General features: G+C 39.4%; 1 protein-coding gene across 2 annotated transcripts in view; it reads left to right on the top strand.

Annotated features, from left to right (window-relative positions):
• The first annotated feature begins 201 nt into the window (after nt 1-201).
• LOC135510968 (PDZ domain-containing protein 8-like) overlaps nt 202-13992 on the top strand; it is an 82936-nt gene continuing 69145 nt past the window's right edge. For both annotated transcript variants that reach the window (XR_010451193.1, XM_064932332.1), the window contains exon 1: nt 202-1222. Coding sequence is in view for 1 of the 2 variants with exons in the window: in XM_064932332.1 (XP_064788404.1) it covers nt 339-1222 (884 nt within the window). In the remaining variant the exon portion in view is untranslated. The remainder of the gene's footprint in view (nt 1223-13992) is intronic.

Genomic DNA, 13992 nt, shown 5'->3' with positions numbered 1-13992 from the left:
ATCCTGGAACATGTTTTAAAACCATGATTTAATGCAAATGCAACTGAAAATTGAACACATATTAACCATTGTTCATGTTTAGACAATTATTTTTTCATACTTCATGAATACATATAGGTTAATGATGCTTTCCTACGATTATGGGGGAAATTTCATTTCCGAAATTCTGTGACCCGGAAGTACATTTTTAGTGTCGCTGACGAGCCGCTGATCAGGGAAGAGGCAGATGATATGGCAGCTTTGTGAGCGACCAGGTGGAACTTGCATTGTTAAGACGGTTAAACGTCGGAATATGAAAACCTTTTAACGCGGAAACAGGGAGAGGGACACTGCTCGAAATGATTTACTTGATAGTCATTTCCGCATTATCGGGAGCACTCTTTACATTGGTATTACAGTTCTTACTGCTTTACCGGAGAAGCCCCGAGCCTATAGCCAGGACAGTGCAATATGTCAAAGCAGTGCCTGATCCCGTATTGAAGGATTACTTTAATAACCAACATGCAGAATCAGGCCAGCAGCAACAAGACAACACATCATCCGCTGCACCCAAACAGCAAGAGGCCATCACTCCCAGGCATCAGGAAGCGGCTGCCACCAGCAGTAGCCCTAAACAACAACCGCCACCGCCTTGTCAAAGTGAGCCCCTCCACACCTCCAAACCGGAGACGTGCAATTTTCTAAATGCTATCTTTTTGTTCCTATTCAGAGAACTCCGCGACACTCCCGTCGTTAGGCACTGGCTTACCAAAAAGTTCAAGGTGGAGTTCGAGGAGCTATTACAAACCAAGACAGCTGGTCGGCTGTTGGAGGGACTCAGTCTCAGGGATATCTCCCTTGGTAATTCTTTGCCCGTGTTTAAAACGGCCAAACTTATGAAGCCAGTGAGTTTAAATGAAGACGGCATGCCCGAGGAACTCAATTTCGAGGTAGACCTTGAATATAATGGCGGGTTCCATCTAGCAATTGATGTTGACCTCGTTTTTGGGAAGTCAGCATACCTGTTCGTAAAAATGACGCGTGTGGTTGGAAGACTGAAGCTGCAGTTCACTCGCATGCCTTTTACGCACTGGTCCTTCGCGTTCCTTGAGGACCCACTGATAGACTTCGAGGTGAAGTCACAGTTCGAGGGAAGGCCCTTGCCCCAGCTCACCTCAATCATTGTCAACCAGCTGAAAAGAATCATCAAGAAGAAACACACCTTGCCAAATTACAAAATCAGGTAAAACTTGCACGGAGTCTACAACTTTTATATTTATTTAGGTCTATGCAAGTCAGTAGGCCTACCAAGAGATGGTCAGAGATGTGTATCATCAACATTTCAAGCTGATTTAAGGACAAGGGAAAGTGGCCCAACTAACAGCCCAACTATTATTTTGATAGCTTCCAAGATCTGTAAGATGCACATTTGCACTCCAAATGGGTGATAACGCATAGCCATATAGCCTTCTATTTGGCTAAATTGAAGGCTCTGCTTAGGCCTTCTATCCTAACCTTGTAGATATTTATTTTAGGTTGAAATTGTCCACCACGTTATTTAACAGACTGGCCTCAGACTAGACATAACAGAATACATGTTAATCTGTGAAACTGAAATGGGTATGATATGTTTGGTATGGTTACATTAAACCAAAGGTTACTTAGCCAAAATGAAAGGACTGAGTTTGTTCGGGGAGTATGGGTGGGCGTATAACGTGTGTCCAGCATCCCAAAGGTTGTGTTTGAGTCACATCCATGGACAACTTTAGCATTGTAGATAATTAGCAACTTTGTTAAGTCCAGGTTGCAGTGACAGGTTAAATGATGACAAACATGCAGTCTTTATATTTTTTCATCTGTCAGGGCATAGGCCTACTGACTGTCAGTAGGAATTGTGGTAGTATACAGTGTTGAGACATGGGACAGCACCTGTTGCAAAGGAAGCCATTGAGGGACATCATAGTTGCGAACCTATGAAATGATAAAGGATAGTGTTGATCCTTCTGAGACAGAGGAGTGCCCCCTGTCACTACATTGAGAACATTTTGAAATGACAACAACCTGGTGTGAAATAGTCACAGTTAAACACTTTGCCAACACTAAAACCGAAAGACAGAAAGCTTTTTAGTACTTCCCTGATGGTAACATGAATGCATGTGCAGCATCTTGTCACCTCTTATTTCTTTTAGACTCTGTCACATTAGTCAGGTACCCTTTTGCAGATGGATTATTTGCTGGAAGTGTTCACCATCAGTTTTGTATTTGGTTGCACTCGCTCAAGGCAAAAAAACACCAATGTAGATTTAACTAGGCCTGAAAGTATACTTATTTTTTATGGATGTATTAAAACAGACCTGATGTCACACAGCCTAGATTTAACAATTTAACTAATATATTTCCTTGCTGATATGTTACTGTAGTACATTCTAACTTCTCAGTTATAAGAGCAACTTAATGTTAGACATGCTCTCGAACTTTGGTGACTACAAAGTATATTTAAACCTCCCGCTTTGGGCTGGATGTGTCAATGTGTATTTCATACATGCATAATCTGTTAGCAGAAATACTGCTAATACCTGAATTATCCATGAAATGCCTAGTTTGAAAGCGACTGTTGTTCTGGAAGCTGTGCTGTGCCATTTTGCCTACATTTTCCCCACGTTGGCCGGCCCCCTAGCAATTTGAGTTCTAGCCAATGAGCTTCAGCACCTTGCCATTTGAGTGACAGTTGGCAAGATGCACATATAGCAGAGCGAGAGAGCAATGACGTGGTGCACATACTGTATCTGCACATATGTATGCAATTTTCGAGGACCACTTTTAGCTTGTGAGTGCTACTTTAAGAACTACTGGTTAAAAAGTATACAAAAGTACCAGGAAATCTCTAAGTGTTAGCTTTCAACATGACTTGGCCTGAATGTTAAATTAATCTAGGCTATTTCTAGATGTGGAAAACAAATCTATTGAATTATGCTGAAAGGGTAAGCCTTAGCCTATCACCTACAGAAGTCGATATTGTTGAGGTTCTTGTTTGTGCTTCTTTTGGCCCAGTCAGCTTGTCACAAATGTTGTGCTCAGTATTTGTGGCCTCAATTACATGGCACACTGACCCATGTAGCTGGTTCGTCTGTATTATGTCTGGAAGGGTCACGCTGGTGTGCTGGAACTGCAGCGATAGCCACATTGGAACACCAAATGTCTTTAGAATAGCACAATTTCAGCAAAATGTTATTTTGTTGCCTGTTCTATCCTGGGTTGGTTGTTTGCAGGTGTGTTTGAGATTCACTACAACACGGCATGCCAAAATCACCTTTTTTGTTTGCTAATATTGTTTTTAGCGTTTTGTGATTTATTTCAAGATGTTGTGTTTAATTGTGGGGAAAAGTTGTTTTCTTTTTAGAAGGTGTAGTAGTGATTATTGGGCTGTGAAATAAGCTACTCTAATATGTTCTGGTCCATAACATACATCTGTATAATTGTAGAGAGATAGAGATATACAGTACCAGTTAGAAGTTTGGACACACCTACTCATTCAAGGGTTTTTAGCTTTATTTTGACTATTTTCTTAATTGTAGAATAATAGTGAATGCATTAAAACTATGAAATAACACACATGAAATCATGTAGAAACCAAAAAAGTGTTAAACAAATCAAAATATATGTGATATATTTTCTTCAAATAGCCACCCTTTGCTTTGATGACAGATTTGCAGTCTTGGTATTCTCTCAACCAATTTCACCTGGAATTCTTTTCCAGCAGTCTTCAAGGAGTTCCCACATATGCTGAACACTTGTTGGCTGCTTTTCCTTCACTCTGCAGTTCAACTCATCCCAAACATCTCAATTGGGTTGAAATCGGGTGATTGTGGAGGCCAGGTCATCTGATTCAGCACTCCATCACTTTCCTTTTGTTCAAATAGCCCTTACACAGCCTGGATGTGTGTTTTGGGTCATTGTTCTGTTGAAAAATAAATTATAGTCCCACTAAGCACAAACCAGATGGGATGGCATATCGCTGTGGTAGCCATGCTGGTTAAGTGTGCCTTGAATTCTAAATAAATCACCAACAGCGTCACCAGCAAAGCACCATCACACCACCTCCTCCATGCTTCTCTGTGGGACCCACATATGCGGAGATTAGAGGTCGACCGATTATGATTTTTCAACTCTGATGCCGATTTATTGGAGGACCAAGAAAGCCGATACCGATTAATCGGCCGATTTTAAATATAAACAATTTTTTTTTATAATAATGACAATTACAACAATACTGAATGAACACTTATTTTAACTTAATATAATACATCAATAAAATCAATTTAGCCTCAAATAAATAATGAAACATGTTCAATTTGGTTTAAATAATGCAAAAACAAAAAGTGTGTTGGAGAAGAAAGTAAAAGTGCTATATGTGCCATGTAAGAAAGCTAACGTTTCAGTTCCTTGCTCAGAACATATGAAAGCTGGTGGTTACTTTTAATTAACATGAGTCTTCAATATTCCCAGGTAAGAAGTTTTAGGTTGTAGTTATTTTCGGACTATTTCCCTCTACACCATTTGTATTTCATTAACCTTTGACTAGTGGATGTTCTTATAGCCACTTTAGTATTGCCAGTGAACCAGTACAGCTTCCTTCCCTCTCCTCGCTCCTCCCTGGGCTCGAACCAGCAACACAACGACAACAGCCACCATCGAAGCAGCGTTACCCATGCAGAGCAAGGGGAACAACTACTAGAAGGCTCAGAGCGAGTGACGTTTGAAACACTATTAGCGTGCGCTAACTAGCTAGCCATTTCACTTCGGTTACACCAGCCTCAGGAGTTGATAGGCTTGAAGTCATAAACAGCGCAATGCTTGAAGCACAGCGAAGAGCTGCTGGCAAAACGCACGAAAGTGCTCTTTGAATGAATGCTTACGAGCCTGCTGCTGCCTACCACCGCTCAGTCAGATACTTAGATGCTTGTATGCTCAGTCAGATTATAAGCAATGTAGGACACGCTAGATAATATCTAGTAATATCATCAAACATGTGTAGTTAACTAGTGACTATGATTGATTGTTTTTTCTAAGATAAGTTTCATGCTTGCTAGCAATTTGCCTTGGCTTACTGCCTTCGTAACAGGCAGTCTCCTTGTGGAGTGCAACGAGAGAGAGGCAGGTCGTTATTGCGTTGGACTAGTTAACTGTAAGGTTGCAAGACTGCATCCCCCAAGCTGACAAGGTGAAAATCTGTCATTCTGTCCCTGAACGAGGCAGTTAACCCACCATTCCTAGGCCGTCATTGAAAATAAGAATGTGTTCTTAACTGACGTGCCTAGTTAAATAAAGGTATAAAAAAATATTTTAAAAAAATTGGCAAATCAGTGCCCAAAAATACAGATTTCCGATTGTTATGAAAACTTGAAATCGACCCTAATTAATCGGCCATTCCGATTTAATTGATCGACCTCTAGCGGAGATCATCAGTTCACCTACGAGGCGTCTCACAAAGACACTTCGGTTGGAACCAAAAATCTCAAATTTGGACTCATCAGTCCATAGGACAGATTTCCACCAGTCTAATGTCCGTTGCTCATGTCTCTTGACCCTTGCAAGTCTCTTCTTTATTATTGGTGTCCTTTTAGTTGTGGTTTCTTTGCATCAATTCGACCATGAAGGCCTGTTTCACTCCGTCTCCTCTGAACAGTTGAAGTTGAGCTGTGTCTGTGTCTGTTATTTGAATTCCGTTAAGCATTTATTTGGGTTGCAATTTCTGTGGCTGGTAACTCTAATGATCTTATCCTCTGCAGCAGAGGTAACTCTGGGTGTTCCTTTCCTGTGGTGGTCCTCATGAGAGCCAGTTTCATCAGTGCTTGATGGTTTTTGCGATTGCGCTTGAAGAAACTTTCAAAGTTCTTGAAATGTTCCGTATTGACCGACCTTCATGTCTTATGGTAATGATGGGCTGTTGTTTCTCTTTGCTTATTTGATCTGTTCCTGCCATAATATGGACTTGGTCTTTTACCAAATAGGGCTATCTTCTGTATACTACCCCATGCCTTGTCACAACACAACTGATTGTCTCAAACGCATTAAGAAGGAAAGGGATTCCACAAATGAACTTTTAACAAGGCACACCTGTTAATTGAAATGCATTCCAGGTGACTACCTCATGAAGCTGGTTGAGAGAATGCCAAGAGTGTGCAATGCTGTCATCAAGGTAACGGGTGTGTACCTATCTTTTCTTGGTTACTACATGATTCCATATTCGTAAAAATAAAGACAAACCCTTGAATGAGTAGGTGTCCACACTTTTGACAGGTATAATAAATAAATAACCTGGCTGTTGCCATTTACAATTTTGATTTAATATGAAGACATTTTATATAGTAATGCTGCAAACGGTCCATACAAAACCAGCATTTCTCATTGATTTAGGTTAAATGTATATAATTAGGTGGGATTAATCAGGTGATTATTGTTAAAATGCCAGACTGTGAGAAGGCACATTGTTTCACTTAAATCAATGAAAAGCTGTCTTGTGCCTGACAAAATGAACAGACTTTACTTTTGTCCACCATATTTACTATGTGGGCTGCAGAGCAGGCAAACAATGGTTTGGTTGTTTTGTGGGAACAACAACTAAATGTAACTATTTTATGTCCCTCTGTGCAGCCACAGGCCTCTACTGGCATGGCATAGTCACTTCTTGTGAAATATCTGGTTTGGATCATGTGTGGGAGCTAAATGTTAAATGTAGGCTAAATGCAACAATCTGGAGGATTGACCTAAAATGGTGCATGTTTGTGAGGTGCCCATGATAATGACTCTGTCTGAGCGAGAGTTGTGAGGCGATGTCATCTAAAACAGCCTTTGAGGACGGAGCAGTGGACATTAGGATTAGCTGAATGTCACAGATGGCAGGACTCTGGAGGGGAGGGGGGCTGGAGGTAATCCAGGCATAATACCCATCTTGAGTCAGAACAAAAGCAATATGGATACTGTACTGAAACAGTGGGGAATAAGATACTACAGCAATCCTCTGTAGCATAGAATAAAGCTTTATCTCTGCAGTAAGTTTCAGAGAGGGTAACATTCTTTGTGTTCCAGATTTACGGTGAGAGTTGACAGAGTTATGATGACCTCCCGCCCTCTCTACTCTACAAACCTGACAGGTTTGTGAGTCTTGACAGTAAGTCTGTCTGGTTTCTGAATGGAATGTTCATGAGATAGGAGATGATGCAGTTAAAAAGCGTGAGATGAATGGCTGATTAAGTACTGGAATCAACCTTTCACCTGCTCCTATCTTCACTAAGGCAACACTGATAGCCCTGCAATCTTTGCAAACCCACATGGTGTGGATTGGAGAGTTCTTGTTTACATGCATTGCAAATACACTCAAATGTTGCATTCAGGCGGTAGGTATTCTTAGCATAATAGATGGGGGTGGTGAACAGATCATTGCTAAATTTTCTGGCTACGTCCTCAAATGGTATTAAACCTTTTGAGATTTTTGGGGGGTCAGAGTATTTAAACCTATAAGAGAAGAATTCTCAGACACTGGACCAGTGTTAACTTGAGCACATCATTAACCACATTCCAGGTCTGCAAAGTAGGGGGCCAAACACTTGGCATATTAGATCACAGTCAAATGCACTGAGCCATTCACCCCTGTCCCCATCCTTATCTGGACAGGACATACTAGATTGGCAACATTTCTTTGTGAGCTTGGGTTTACCGTGTGCCATTCCTTTGTTATTTTCATGACTTTGGGTGGTTGTTGGACTGGCTTGTCCTCAATTTGATTCTAATATCCTGTGTGAAATTCTGAATTTATTACATTTGATTTGTCCTGGACCATCAGTAATGTGTACCAATATGTAATGAACCCATTACCCCCCCATCACTCCCTTATCCACTGTCAGCTGGGTTGTTTCTTATGGGCAATTCCATTATATGAGTGATGCTCAGATCCACTTTAAAATGAATGCCAAGCCAAAACTATTGACTGCAAAGTTTAACAGACCATACACCTATATATAGAAGTCTAGTTTTGACAATTTCCACAGAATATTTTACTGAAACACGTTTACTTGAGGAACAGTGCAGATGCAAAGTTTGATAACAATGTTTTTTGTGACCATGTGCTCTGCCATATCCTGGTTGCTAAAATTGTAATAGTTTGTGACAAAAAAAGCAAGTATAGTGTAGAGAATCATTGTACCATCTTAACCGCTGTGAAATATATTTTCCATAACACAAAATATTGTATTTTCTGCTGTTTTTGAAGCTGGTGTACAAAACCGAAAGTAAAAGATGCAAAAACTAAATTTTAAGGATGGGAAGCATGAAAATAGGGCACATAAGAACATATCTACAACTTCTTAGACTTGCTTTCTTTGGGAAATGAAACATCTATAACTCACATTTCTATGTGAATTTGGTCGTGTTGACCAAAAGGTTTCAGCTTTGTCATGACACCTTGAGTTTGAAAATATCCATTTTGGTAATTGAACTACAGTAAGTGAAGTGTATCAGCACATGTTAATAGACTGACTGTAACAGAATGACATGGGTCCTTGGTCTGTACTTCACAGAAATGCATAATTATTAATGTCGTTCTTTTCAAGGTGATGTATCCTGAATAGGTAGAAAATTGTAATATCCTCCTGTGTTTCGATATTATTCTTTCCACTGGCTATTATTCTAATGAGCTCCGCCCACAAACAAGACCAAATTTGGACAGAGTTTGGGGAAACCCTGCTGTACTGTGTTCTGCTGTACTGTGTTCTGCTGTACTGTGTTCTGCTGTACTGTGTTCTGCTGTATTGTGTTCTGCTGTACTGCACTCTACTGCACCTTAGTCAAAAACCAAATGAAAAAAAACTATGATTTCCCATTGTGACCAATTCAATTGCAAAAATACTGTTACTGATTTTTCAGGCACTCTGTTACCGATTTGATAACAGATTGACTCGTTTTAATCACTTAATATTTCATAAACAAAATGATCAGTAAAAACAGGAACTATGCTGAAAAAATATATATAAATGCCACTTATAAAGTGTTGGTTCCATGTTCCATGTTCCATGTTTCCTGAGCTGCTGTGTTTCTTGAGCTGCTGCGTTTGCGTGTGGAGGTTGCTTATGCAGCGGTAGCGCGAGGCGCACAGCAAGGAATCAAAACATGAAGAGGATTACATTTCCTGAGGAAAACAGTCCTGATGTTGGAAACAAGCAGCCTTGTGTTGTCACCCAGAATCACTTTTCTATTCCAAGGTATATAACTATTTTACAATTATGTAGGTTTTTTAAAGGACGAAAGTATTTTAAGTCTGCTTTGAATTTTCCTTTTTGCCATGGAAAATCAGGTATCGTTGTATCGCGATACTGGTATCGTGACAACCCTACTTCATACCGTTCATTGATTGAGCTGTCATTGTTGTTTAGCTGTTCTATTGGATCCCAGAGAAGTAATACTACAGCCTCTAGCCAGAAAGCCACCATGTTGGTGCAATAATGCACTTAATACATATCGGGATATTATTTTTGACGATGTGTCATTTTGACTATCACTGTTTTTGCGCTTGCTGGCTGTACCTGCGCTAAAACCCCAGTATTTTCCCTTCATAGCTTGTTCTACATCTTTTTAAGTAGGGAGACCATTTTTTTCCCCCAGCACTTATATTTCCTTGATGGATCAAAACAAATTTTCTCGTGGCCCTCTCGTCTCTCTGCAGCAGACATATGGTGAGCAATATGTTTGGAACATTGGAATAAAATCACAGTATCAAATCACAATAATGTGATAATCGTAATACATATACTGTAGTATCGGCACCTAAATATCATGATAATATAGTTTTGTGCGGTCCCTTGCAATTGCCAGACCTATTTTTACGTCATAGTGAACAAATAGTGTGGGAGGGCAAAGTCCATCTCTTAAATCTCCCCTTACAGTATGTCCAACCTCTTTTATAGAACAAAATATTGCATACTCTTGCATTAGTGTGTGTTAATGTCTGGTGGTCAGGGTTCTAATCAATAATAATTTTGAAAGCTTTGATTGCTAATGTGTGGAAAAGGAGCCCTGTAGTTATACACAAAGTCCACTGTAGTACATGTTCATGACATCCTGATAGAGAATAACTTCTTTGCTTGAAATTTGGAGCAAAGCTTCTTTGTTGTTTTTTGGGGGGGCCTGGCCAAATGCTTTACCTTCTAAAGTGACATAACCCACTGTCTGTTTAAATATGGATCTGCACAACCCGTTTCAACTCAAAGGTTCTCAAGATTTCTATCTGTAATGTAACATCTTATGATCTTACTGTTGCTTGGGAACTGACCATATGCAATGGGGTACTAGAATTTACTCGTAGCTGAGGAAAGGAGATACAGTAGGAAAAAGTACATTTTGTCTTGAGTACACTTAAGAAGCATGCATGTAATTATTCAGTTCAATTTCTAGTTAAGTTGCAGCAAATGCTATTCTACACTCTTTTCCACACATGTTACAAGCGTATGATTGCACACACGTGCTCCCTGGTTTTGGTAGGGAATTGGGGGTGTTGCACAGTTGGTGTTGAGTCCATTTTTATAACAAATAATTGAGGTTACCCCATTTTCCAGACATGCTTCTTCTCATATTGAGACTTGATACCTTTACAGAAAATGCAGTTTAAGTAGAGTAGGGATTTTTTTGTCTGCTTTGCTGTGTAATGTAGCTCACATACATTATTTAGGAGAATCACAATGCGTTTGGCTATTCCATCAGAGTTCTGCGTTTTACTGCATATAACCTCTGCGTATCATGCCCCCTCACGTTCATCCCTCACGGTCATTTTAGGATTATTGCCTGGAACTTTGGCCTGGCTACGTTTTGTGCCAGTCCCCCCAAAATAGACTTTAATGTTCACCGATACATCAGGACGATTAAACTTTTGAGTGTGCAGATCTTTAGTAGGCAACCCAGGCAGTTGGTACATAATCGCAAATCAAATCTGCTGACACAGAAACACCTGGGCTGTCACAATCAGATTTTGGGGATGGCTTACCAAAGCCCGGCCTGGTTTGACATCAGGATTTGTGAAATCTAAATCAGACAGTTAATCTGTGGTTTCATAGCAGGAAGAGGCCATATTCTCATGTAGCATTTTTAAATGCTTTGAGCCCAACGGAGAGCTATTTGTTACTGTTTTATTACTGCCACCAGCATTTATTTAGACTGCCCTTTCCATTTTAATTTTGATATTTATTGGTTTGTACAAATATTCATCTTTTGAGAGTTACAGTATGTTAGCTTGTAAGCCCTTGAATGAATACGATACCAATACTATTGCATCCAGTTGTTCCTTACCAATATAGGAGCCTACAAGTACATTCCTCTTGTCCTTGTGTGTGCACAAACCGTTTTCACAGAAAACAAATCTATGCCTTGGCTAATCTTTTAAGAGCTTTCTGATTTAAAGACTGAAGTTTCCTTACTGACAGGAATGTCTGGCCGGAACATTGTTCAGAAAGCTTTTGACTTCGCATTAGCTGAGCAATTAACAAAAATGTTGGTTATTTTTCATTTTTTAAATGGTAAAATTGATTTGAATTCCATTTTTTTTGTGAGCTCAATGCGCATGTTGCACAGTTTCTCATGAGATAAATCAGATTCAGCCTGAACTGTGTGAGTACTGGAGTAGTTTCTAGAGGTCGACCGATTAATCGGAATGGCCGATTTAATTTGGGCCGATTTTCAAGTTTTCATAACAATTGGAAACCGGTACATTTGGACACCGATTTGGCCATTTTTATTTTTTTTACACCTTTTATTTAACTAGGCAAGTCAGTTAAGAACACATTCTTAATTTCAATGACGGCCTAGGAACGGTGGGTTAACTGCCTTGTTCAGGGGCAGAACGACAAATTTTTACCTTGTCAGCTCGGGGATTCAATCTTGCAACCTTACAGTTAACTAGTCCAACTCTCTAACCACCTGCCTCTCACAAGAAGCCTGCCTGTTACACGAATGCAGTAAGCCAAGGCAAGTTGCTAGCTTGCATTAAACTTATCTTTATAAAAATAATCAATCAATCATAATCACTAGTTAACTACACATGGTTGATATTACTAGTTTATCTAGCGTGTCCTGCGTTGCATATAATCGATGTGGTGCGTATTGTTGCTCCAATGTGTACCTAACCATAAACATCAATGCCTTTCTTAAAATCAATACACAAGTATATATTTTTAAACCTGCATATTTGGCTAAAATAAATCCAGATTAGCAGGCAATATTAGCCAGGTGAAATTGTCACTTCTCTTGCTTTCATTGCACGCAGAGTCAGTGTATATGCAACAGTTTGGGCCGCCTAATTTGCTAGAATTTTACGTTTTATGACATAACATTGAAGGTTGTGCAATGTAACAGGAATATTTAGACTTATGGATGCCACCCGTTAAAATATGGAACTGTTCCGTATTTCACTGAAAGAATAAACGTCTTGTTTTCAAGATGATAGTTTCCGGATTCGACCATATTAATGACCAAAGGCTCGTATTTCTGTGTGTTATGTTATAATTAAGTCTATGATTTGATAGAGCAGTCTGACTGAGCGATGGTAGGCAGCAGCAGGCTCGTAAGCATTCATTCAAACAGCACTTTCGTGCATTTTGTCAGCAGCTCTTCGTTGTGCTTCAAGCATTGCGCTGTTTATGACTTCAAGCCCATCAACTCCTGAGATTAGGCTGGTGTAACCAATGTGAAATGGTTTGTGGGGTGCGCGCTAATAGTGTTTCAAACGTCACTCGCTTTGAGACTTGGAGTGGTTGTTCCCTTTGCTCTGCATGGGCAACACTGCTTCGAGTGTGGCTGTTGTCGATGTGTTCCTGGTTCGAGCCCAGGGAGGAGCGAGGAGAGGGAAGGAAGCTATACGGTTACACTGACAATACTAAAGTGCCTATAAGAACACCCAATAGTCAAAGGTTAATGAAATACAAATGGGATAGAGAGAAATAGTCCTATAATTCCTATAATAACTACAACCTAAAACTTCTTACCTGGGAGTATTGAAGACTCATGTTAAAAGGAACCACCAGCTTTCATATGTTCTCATGTTCTGAGCAAGGAACTGAAACGTTAGCTTTCTTACATGGCACATATTGCACTTTTACTTTCTTCTCCAACTTTTTTTGTTTTTGCATTATTTAAACCAAATTGAACATGTTTCATTATTTATTTGAGGCTAAATTGATTTTATTGATGTATTATATTAAGTTCATTCAGTATTGTTGTAATTGTCATTATTACAAGTACATTAAAAAAAATCGGTATCGGCTTTTCTTTGGGTCCTCCAATCGGTATTGGCGTTGTCATGTCTGTTTTGTTTTTATGCTTGCTGCAGAAGAGACTGCAGAATGTATGCTTAATTTACTTTGAAGAACTACAAAATAGTGACTTTGGCAGACAGCATATGCAGCAGCTCTATAGAGATGAGATGACTTGGGACAGAATGATACTCATCAAATTAAACAAATGTAATAAAGTATACACAACTGAAATATTTTATTCAAGTAAAGTCATGTGAATAAATGATTGTTAATAAGTGAGTAATGGGAAGTCACTACCATCATGGGACTTTTATTAATAGTTTTTTTCTGTGTTACAGCGTTCACAAAAAAATTATTGAATCAAAAAGTGTGATTTTATTTTTTAATAATCTGAAGGAATCTGAAATTACTTTAAAAATACTAATCGCTCAGCACTACTGAGCTGCCATTACGGACCGGGTCTATGGGAGATGCCAAGCACAGAATACAAGGAATATTTGGCCAAACTTATTCAAGAACTTTGTGTGTCCATCTCAGAACGAGATATTCACTTCTACTGTAACACCCATGGTTGTTGTGGTTGAGACTTGCTTTGGTCCTACTTAATTATTAAAGGCTCTAAAGCACAACCACTAGAAATAAGGCAATCTTTAGATCCCTCAATACAAGAAACAATTATTGATAATATTCTAGTAAGAGACTAGGCCTATAGCAACAA

Source organism: Oncorhynchus masou, chromosome 23 (genome assembly GCF_036934945.1).
Source record: "Oncorhynchus masou masou isolate Uvic2021 chromosome 23, UVic_Omas_1.1, whole genome shotgun sequence".
Classification (NCBI taxonomy): Eukaryota; Metazoa; Chordata; class Actinopteri; order Salmoniformes; family Salmonidae; genus Oncorhynchus; species Oncorhynchus masou.
The sequence above is the reverse complement of the archived record's forward strand: the minus strand, read 5'-3'. Positions and strand labels throughout refer to the sequence as shown.